Here is a 9,822-nt window from a genome sequence, read left to right on the forward strand (position 1 = left end):
TTAAGGTCTGAATTAATACTACTAATAGTGGATTTTCTCCCTGGCTTGGTAGCCCCCAGACGTAGGTCATGTTGGACCGAACTGGGTAAACAATTCCTTGTGTTATTTACTGCACTTACTTTTTAAGTTCTGCATAATTCTTGTCTGCACAGAATTGGATGTCATAACAACCCGTGTGACATCGAAAGTCTGTTAACTAGAATTTCAGTTAGTAATATGTGATTTTTTATGTTGATGCAGATGAGGTTTCGCAGCATTTTCCTGGGTGGAGCAATGGTCGGAAACTAGGTCACCGATGAGGGTTTATGGGCGAACATTTTCATTTTGATTTCTCATTCAAAATCTGATCGAACATACCCAACAATAAGCAAGGCAGATCCTCATTCAAAACCATATGTTGGCCAAAGCACTTTTTCAGGTTTATATGGTTTTTCAATTTCTTTCTCCGTTTTCTTCCTCCAATTTTGCTTATGTTAGTTCTCAATTGATTGCATTGTATACTCTATTTGGTAATGTAGTACGAAGTAACGGTTACCGTTACTAGTCTGCTAGCCTTGCTGTTAGGTGTTAGTTTGCTAATTATTCTGTTAAGTCTCATGTAGATAAATCAAACTCCTTGTGCATTGTAATATTTAACTGGTATGCATTAATATCCCAATGCTTCATCTTCTTCATTTCTTTGTTCAGGTTTAGCAGTTTTCATGGCATAAGCTTTAACACTTTGAAATCAGCTCATGATCGCATCGAAGGTACGATTTCTGAGGAATACGAAGCTTGGATCGTGCAAGATCAAGTTGTCTTCATCTGGTTACTATCCATAATTTCAGAGTTTGTTCTTCCTTGAGTTCTTGCATGTAAACACGCCTTTGAAGTTTGGGACAAGATTCACCAATTCTTCAATGCGCAATTAAAAGCTAGGGCGCGATAACTTCGGGTAGAACTCAAATCGACTAAGAAAGGGAACAAGTCGTTCACTGAATTCGTCCTAAGGATCAAAGAAATTGCAAATTTTCTGCTAGCTGTTGGTGATTCTATTACAGAACAAGATCAGGTTGATTCGATTCTTGAAGGTCTACCTAAAGAATGCAATCCCTTTGTTATGCATAATTATGGTTGCACTACTCCTCCCACTCTGTGTGATGTTGAAGCTCTGCTTTATGTACAAGAAGCACAAATAGACAAGTTTCGCCAAGAAATGGACACTTCAAACGTAGCTGCCAATGTTGCTCACACAAGCCAAGAAGGGAACATCTCCATAGGAGCATACTCGTTCCATCGTGGTAGAGGAAGATTCATTCGTGGGTGCAGTCGTGGAAGAGATTGAAACAGAAATGGAAATTGACCTACATGTCAACTGTGTGAAAAGTATGGGCATTCAGTCACCACGTGTTGGTATTGATTTGATGAAAACTCCATGCCTTCATTCATATTTAGTACTTTTGTTAATCCTGCAAAGACTTAAAATTCCACTCAAGAATCTACTCAAGAAACTTCACATGGCTTTCAAACCATGGCAATGATGGCTACAATAAGTCGACCTAATGTAAGAATACTCCTTGCCTTCAGAATTGGAGTCTCAAGCTTGGTTTGCGGATTCAAGTGCTTCCCACCACTTAACTCCTTACGATTCTCTGTTACAGAATAAAAGAAAATATGTAGGAGCCAACAAGGTTTATGTAGGAAATGGCCAAATTCTTAACATTCATTCAGTAGGATCCACACAGTTTTACTCTAAGATCAATCCCACGCATAAGTTAATTCTTACCAATATCCTACATATGCCTTCTATCACTAGAAACTTGTTATCTATTTCAAAATTCTCTAGTGATAACAATGTTGTTTTTGAATTCCTGCCTGACAAATGCTATATTAAATCTTAAGCTTCTAAACAAGTCATTGTTCAAGGAGTCCTAGATGTTAATGGCCTTTATTGCTTTCCTCGGCTATCTGTGGAGCTCATAAGCTCTCATCATTTGAATAACAACTTGAGTTACATAACTGGTAGTCAAAGTTATGTTGTTTCTCATTCTAGTTTAGCTTTCTCAAATAATTGTAACACTAGTGTTCTTTGGCATAATAGGCTAGGCCATGCCAAGTTTAACTTTGTATATACTCAAATTTTGTAATATACATTCATCTAATAAACATAGTAATACTTTTTGTACCTCCTATAATCTTGGTAAAGCACATAGAAAACATGCTCCTTTAACCGATACAGTTTATCACAAACCTTTCGACATAATTTACACTGACATGTGGGGTACATCCCTTACTCCTTCTAGTTCAGGGTACAAATATTACATAGCATTTGTAGATGGCCATACTAGATATACTTGGTTGTACTTTCTCAATAAAAAATCTGAAGCAATGCAAGCCTTTAAACTATTTCATATATTTGTTCAAACTCAATTTCATGTAACTATTAAGTATGTTCAGTCTGATTTTGGTGGTGAGCTTAGACCCTTTACCAAATTTCTCACTGAACTAGGGATAACTCATCGCCTTACTTGTCCTCGTACTTCTCATCAAAATGGGTATGTTGAAAGAAATCACAGACACATAGTTGAAATGGGTCTCACCCTTTTTTCTCATGTTTCTTTACCTCTGACATACTGGAATCATGGTTTCTCCACATCAGTCCATGTAATCAATAGGTTACCTGCTGCATCCTTGACCATAATTGACTCTCTCTTTCATGCTCTCTATGGCAAGCAACCTGATTACACCTCTTTAAAAGTCTTTGGGTGTTCATGTTTTCCACTACTAAGACCCTATAACAAACATAAATTACAATTGCAGACTCAAGAATGTGTTTACTTAGGAGTGTCATCTCAACATAGAGGGTTTAAATGTCTCAATAAGGAGGGGGAAATATTTATATTTAAGGATGATACATCCAATGAGAATTTTTTTCCTTTTCCAAAGTTATTTGTTCAAGAGAGTATGCATAGGAACTCTCGCACTGTAGGATATGATTCAGGTTCTACTAGTGCTAATGTTATGCTTATAATAGCCTCCCTTATGCCTACTCCTACAAATTCTCTCAAGTATTTACCTATAACTGATGGCACAATGTATATTCACAATATAGTACCTAATTCTACTGATCAATCCCCTGTGCCTGACACAAATACTAATAAAAAATCTACTCACCTTAATCTTGTTCTTAGCCCTAATCTGCCTAATCTGAAAGTAGGTCTGCTCGCTCAGCTACTGCACGACCTGTCATATCTCAGTATGCCAACAAAATCAGTCTTGTTAATGTGACTTTTTTCCCCATATGCCCTGTTTCTGAAAATAAAGTCCCAATTTTCCCCACTTTGAAAAAAAATTCTCAATCTACCCTTTTTTTCTTATTGGGCTCGTCCATTCATTAGACGAGGGTATGAAGGCCCATTTCGCCTTGTGTAGGCTCGGCCAATCAATGGCCGAGGGTATGAAGGAAGTATTTTTTTATTATTATTTTAAAAACTTTATTAAATAGTTTTTTAATTATTATTAAATAATTTTTTAATTAATTCTATATTTAGTTAATATAATTGATTTTTTTAAAAATAATAATAATATTTTTATAAAAATATTTAAAATAAAATGTAAGTAATAATAATAATAAAAAATTGATATTGTTTTTTTAAATATTAATAATAAAAATGATTATTTTTTAGAATATTAATAATAGAAATAATTTTTTTCTTATATATTAATAATAAAATTGATATGTTTCCCTCCAAAATTTCAATAATTTTTTGTGAATGATATATTTCCCACCAAAATGTTTTTGTGTTTGTACTGTCTCGGCCAATGATTGGCCGAGTATTCAAGTATTAATTTTCTATAAATAGCAGAACTTGTAGAAATGTAACTCAGATCACAAAATCCTTTCTTTTTGGTCAGAATGTCTGTTTGTGGTCTTGTATTTTATGGACACGGTGAAAAAATGAGTGTTTGCCTTGATCCGCAATGGAATTTCAGAACACTGATTTCAGCCATCCACACTGGCTTCCGACAGTTGGTCGGGCGTCGTATGAAGGTGAGGAAAGTAGAGTATCGTTGTCCATACATAACGTTGACTGATGCAAGCCTCGATTGTACGTACATGTATTACCTAGATCGTATAGAAAATGATGAAGATGTCCAGTGTATGTTTTCGGCACATAATGGTGAAGTTAATAGAGGAGTTGAAGGTCCACTTGTCTTGGTTGTTGTTGTTGATTAGTTTTTTAATTACCAGTTGTGTTGGTTGATGTTGTTGTTTAGTTAATGTGGTCGTACTTTGTAACCATAAGCCTTTGATTATCAAATGTATTTCATAATTGTTTGTTCCCAAAAGACATTAGAAATACACAATGGTTTATATATATTACGTGCATAGTAGTTAATAATTAAAAAAAACATAATCATCTGAACGGATATTTAAAACAACAACATAATCATCTGGATAGTCGCTGGGATGGTCCTGCAACATTAGGACATTTCCTACGCATGTGTCCTATTTCACGGCAAATTCCACACCTTCTCAACGTCGTTCATCTCGGTTCTAATCCTGGTGCTGTTTGGGCGCCCTTTCTTCCTCCTTCTCATAGAGTCGTCGTGGCAAAGAGTAAATCCTTCATATTGTGGTCAATTCTCCTCATGGGAAAGTCCTAGGAAACTCTCCTGATAGACCTTGAAGACGTTAAGAATTTTGAAGACGTCTAAAATGTGAATGGAATAGTCCTGGCGTATGCTCGAACATGCTGCGATTACATGGGAGCAAGGTAAGTGAAATGCCTGAAATTTCCCACAGTCACAGTGTTGTTTCCTCAAATCAACGCTGAATGTTCCGGTTGGTCGACCGTCGTTATGATTAATCTTCTCTTGGACCATGAAATAAAATCTCTCTCGATCGAACTGCATGACGTTGTGCGTGTTAGCTTTGATGACTTCCTCAGCCATCCCCTTGTTGTAGTTATCAGTGAAAACCTGCCCAGAGGCTAACATTTTTGTCCACTGATGGCCTCTTCTACCAAATAGTGATCCTAAACGATAGTATGTAGATTTGACCAATGCAGTGATTGGAAGGTTTTGGGTTTCTTTTAGCACCGAGTTCATTGCTTCTGCTAGGTTAGTTGTCATGTGACCCCAGCGTTGCCCTCCGTCAAATGTTCTTGCCCACTTCTCCCGAGGGATGTTGTCTATCCATGATAAAGCGTCGTTATTTATTCTTCGGATTTCCCCCCGATAGTAGTTAAATGTTGCCTCTGTTAACGCATAACCCATGTTAACAACTATTTTGCGCAGATCCTTGTCTTTAATCTCGCACATGGAGTTTTGCGCGATGTGTCTAATGCAATAGACGTGTGATGAAGGAGGAAACTGCCATCCATTTTCCGGGTTGTTGTATGCACTCTTTATCGATTCATGCCTGTCTGATTTAGGCATAGATTTTCTTGGGGAGTAACGTGCATTCTCAAATTCTTAAGAAAGAAACTCCAGGCTTCCTTTGTCTCACTTTCAACCAATGCGAACGCTATCGAAAATATGTTCTCGTTCCCATCCTGTGCCACAACCATCAACAGAATCCCATTGTACTTGCCATACAACCAAGTTCCATCAACCTGCACAATTGGTTTAGAATACACGAAACCACGTATACATGGTCTAAACGCCCAAAGCAGACGATGAAATATCCTTTGGTCACCCAAGTATGAACCATCATTTGAAATCACAGGTAAGGATTGTAATTCTATAATGGTACCTGGTAGATATGTTTTCATTACCAGTATCCACTATGGAAGATCGTTGTAAGATGTCTCCCAATTTCCATACAGCGACTCAATTGCCTTACACTTTGCAATCCATGCCTTTTTGTATAATATGATATACCTGTATTTCTCAGCAACATGAGAGATGATAACCTTTACCTTAAGAGAAGCGTCCCGATTTACAAGCTCCATTATGCTCTTGCTAATCATTTCTGAACTGAGTTTTGTATGGTCTTGTGACATGGAAGTGGTTGTGCACGTATGAGGCCCACTAGACTTACCAACTCTCCACCTTGAGTTGCCCTTACGCAAAGAGACCCTGCATTTGAAATTGCATGTTGAATTTCTACATTTGATGACAAAACGTACATTGTCAGATTTAACCACAGAAAAATCTAGACTACGTTTTATATGTCATTGATGCAACGCCAGAACACACTCTTCCTTATCTTCATACTCGATGCCCTCCTCTATTTCGTCAGAATTATGAGTTGGTATGAAACTGCCGAAAACGGAGATTGGTTCAACATCATCCAAACTTATGTTTTGCATGTGCGCAGGTGGGTTGTACAAACTAATTGGTTGCGCTCTTAGTGCAACGGTCGGTGTGTTGAATATGTCCTCATTGCCATCGTCATCACTAACACCAAATAGATCTTCAAGTCGAACCTCCTCAAGATCATCCTCACTATTCTCGCCTACCTCTTCATTTGGTATGAAAGTTTCATTATTTTGAGTTGGCTCTTCGTCAATGGCTTGACTCATTCCATAGTCGTGTGACTCTACAGATTGCGTTGGATAACCGAGATTTTCGTTATGAGTCGGTTGTTCTTCAACATCTTCATTGTGACTCGGTTGTTCTTCAAGATTACCAACTAGACGAGCATATATCTCAATGTTGGGTAATTGAGATAATGTTACATGACATTGAAACATCGACTTGACATCTTCGTCTGTCTCAATTGGTGTCATTATGTAAAAGACGGTATTATCATCTCCATTAAATAATGGTTGACGATAAATGATGTCTTCAACATAACTGTCGCATCCGCGAAAAACAACCGGCGGGCTAAAACAAAACAACACAGAGCCGCCACCGTGCGCTATTTATCCCAAAAGAGGGAAAGGAAACGCTCGAAGTAAACCTGGAAAAGACATGGTCTCGCGACCAAAGAGAATGGGATCGGGAGTCGGTTATGCGAACGGAAGGTATTAGCACCCCTACGCATCCGTCGTACTCGACGGGATCCACGCTCAAAAGATAGAACAAGGTTGCTAAAACAAACATCACACACACACACACTGAAGACAACACAGGTGGAGGAAGAGAGGAAAGGGCTCGCTAGGATATCGCATCCTATGCCTACGTATCTCATCTGGAATGAGAATCAGAGCTGCCGTAGTTCGGCTCACGCACGCCAAACAAACACACACTGGAAACCGACTGCCAATCGCTGGACTTACGTCAGACTCCACACAAAACGACAAACATGGAAATCGAACGCCAATCGCTGAACTTACATCAGATTCCGAACCAAGCAAACACACTCAGGACACGGACAGCCAATCGCTGGTCTTACATCCATATCCCGACACACAAGAGGGTTAACAAACAAACAAGTTACTAAGGAGTCAGGCACTCGAGCCTAGTAACTGTCAAGCAAACACACACAAAAAAGAAAAAGGGTGCCCGGAGAGATCTCGTACGACCTCCTGCCTACGTACCTCATCTGGTATGAGGATCAGGGCAACGTAGTTCCCCTTAACAGGGGAGAAACTTTCTCCTAACCAGAGACTGGGAAATGACCAACTAGAAGGGAGACTGACTCGAGCCTAATAGTTATCATGTATTCCACAATGGTCCTAGGTTGAGTTTTCTACCTACTTGCACAGACTGCAAGCTAATCCTAACCGGGCAAAACAAAGCATGCAAGCACAATCAAAACAAAGCAAACATACACAATTAGCACACACTATATACAGACAAAGGTGGGCTCACACAAGGGTTAGGCTGCAAAAGCAAGCCAACTGTATCAGGGTGATGTTAGCTCTTAACCCTAACATTGAGAGTTAGGGTGAAGCAGATGAAATAGGAAGTGAGGGGTGTGCCTCACAGCTCTTATCCCTGGCCTGGGAGAGCTTTAGACAAAGGAAGTGTGGGTTCAGAAAGTGGGAACCCTTCTACACTTATGACTGACTCAACATGGATCTTGGGTTAATATCCACAATGCATCAACACCAGTTGTGTGAGCAAAGGGATGACTCAACTGAATAGCATGAGATGGATTGCACATCTCTTGTATCTGTCAATTGCCTTAACAAAGGTCTTTTCCTGCTTGGCACAAAGATAAACAATCACAAGCATTGCCTCTTAAGGAGGACTTCAGACAGGTGCCTGGCCAAATAACAGGCCAGGTCTTCCAGACTACATCGAGTTAGTGATGTTATGCCTCAATTGGTTAAGCAACCAAGCAACAGCAAAAGCAGGTTCACAATGAACTATAGCAACTAATGTACCTGAAATCAATCTAACATAATCAGTACACAGCTCAAACAGTCAAACAGACAAGCTAATGGTCAACAGTTAACTGTACATAAACAGACAAGCAAGCAAAGCAATGCACAAAGGTGCAATCCACAATGCCTAAGTACAAGTCTCAAAGCCTACAAAACAAACTCAAGGTTAGTCATAAACAAGCAATGGACCAACTCCAATTGAGTGCACATCATCAAGTATAAGCAATTGTGCTCTTTGACCTGAAACAAAGCTCAAACATTAAGCACTAACCACTAGGATATGGCCTAGGGTCAAAATGGGAGAAATAAACCAAAACAGAACATGAAAATTATCCAAAATCAAGTTCAATCAAATAAGAAACAAATCCAAGTGGTCTCATATCCATATCATCAACCAATTTCATTTCATAAGGCATTTAGTGCAAAGCATGCAAGTTAGAACCTCATAGAACCAAACAGAATGATCCAATCCAAACTAACTCAAAAATAACTCAATAAATCCCAAGAAAAATCATGGCTAAACAGAACTCATTACATGATCATCATACCAAAATTCAAGTCAATTGGATAAGTGGAAGTATGTCAAATAAAATCCCTAAGTCAAAGCATGTTCAAACAAGCTCATACAAGGCACCAAATCATGCATCAACTTCAAGCAAGCACAAAACAGAATTGACACAAGATAAATGCATCAAACCAAAGCCATGGCAAACTTCAAGGTGTCTAGAATCACTCCACAAAATTTCAAGTTCATGTGATACATATCAAGAATTTCACAAATCATTTAAGATCATGACTCACAAAAAGTCCACAATTGGTCAAACAGAATAGAAATCCTCAAAAAAATTGGAAATACATCCAAAAATTCTACAAAAATGCACACTCAAACTTAATATCCAGAAAAATCAACATGAAAAAATTCAGATTATTTGAAGTTTATATGGCATGGTAAAGAAATTCCACAAATTGGACAAGAAATGGTGTGACACAAATTGTCACACCTACATTCATCATAGCATATCTCCACAACCAGAAATGATAAAATCACAAACTCTATACCAAAAAATCTCTAAAGGTGTCTAGTTTATGCATGTAAATTTTCAGCTTCATTGGATTAAGCATCATCATTTCACAATCAAAATGGTAAGCAAGGTGCAAGGAAACACATGTATGAACATTCCCTAGCCAAAATAAAAATCCACACGTGCACAAATTCTGGAAAAATCATCATTAAATAGTAGACATGATAAGGATCATTGTGCAAAAAATTCCAGTTAATTTGGATCAGTATTTTATGAGTTATGGATTTTTTAAGGAAGAGAAAAAATAAAAAAACATGAGCAATGGTACATGAACATGGCATGGCATGAAGAAGTAAAATGCAAAGGCAGAATGGAATTGTCCCTCGCCCGGATTCAAAGGGAGGAAACGTTTGAAAAACTGGCGCGCTACCTAAATGGACCTGGACACGTGGTCCAGTACATGGCGCTATAACACCAGAAGCCATGCAATGAGCGAAAAGGAAGATCAAAACGCAGATTCTGGAAAAAACCTAGGGTTT

At 38.4% G+C, this 9,822-nt stretch overlaps 1 protein-coding gene and 1 long non-coding RNA gene across 2 annotated transcripts; one reads left to right on the top strand and one right to left on the bottom strand.

The window, feature by feature from the left end:
• The first annotated feature begins 208 nt into the window (after window positions 1-208).
• On the top strand, window positions 209-2,164 carry LOC127077289 (uncharacterized). Its single transcript, XR_007787133.1, has 2 exons — window positions 209-418; window positions 688-2,164. It is a non-coding gene; the product is annotated as an uncharacterized LOC127077289 (long non-coding RNA).
• A 2,456-nt stretch (window positions 2,165-4,620) lies between these two features.
• LOC127112711 (uncharacterized) lies at window positions 4,621-5,421 on the bottom strand. Its single transcript, XM_051046390.1, has one exon. It carries the CDS (start codon window positions 5,419-5,421, stop codon window positions 4,621-4,623), a length of 801 nt encoding a protein of 266 aa, XP_050902347.1.
• Between the last annotated feature and the right edge of the window lie 4,401 nt (window positions 5,422-9,822).

The sequence above is a fragment of the Lathyrus oleraceus genome, chromosome 1, assembly GCF_024323335.1.
Source record: "Lathyrus oleraceus cultivar Zhongwan6 chromosome 1, CAAS_Psat_ZW6_1.0, whole genome shotgun sequence".
NCBI classification, from domain to species: Eukaryota; Viridiplantae; Streptophyta; class Magnoliopsida; order Fabales; family Fabaceae; genus Lathyrus; species Lathyrus oleraceus.

What these genes read in the sequence shown, in the direction of transcription:
- LOC127112711 (XM_051046390.1), bottom strand. Translation starts at nt 5,421, where the DNA reads ATGCCTAAATCAGACAGGCATGAATCGATAAAGAGTGCATACAACAAC.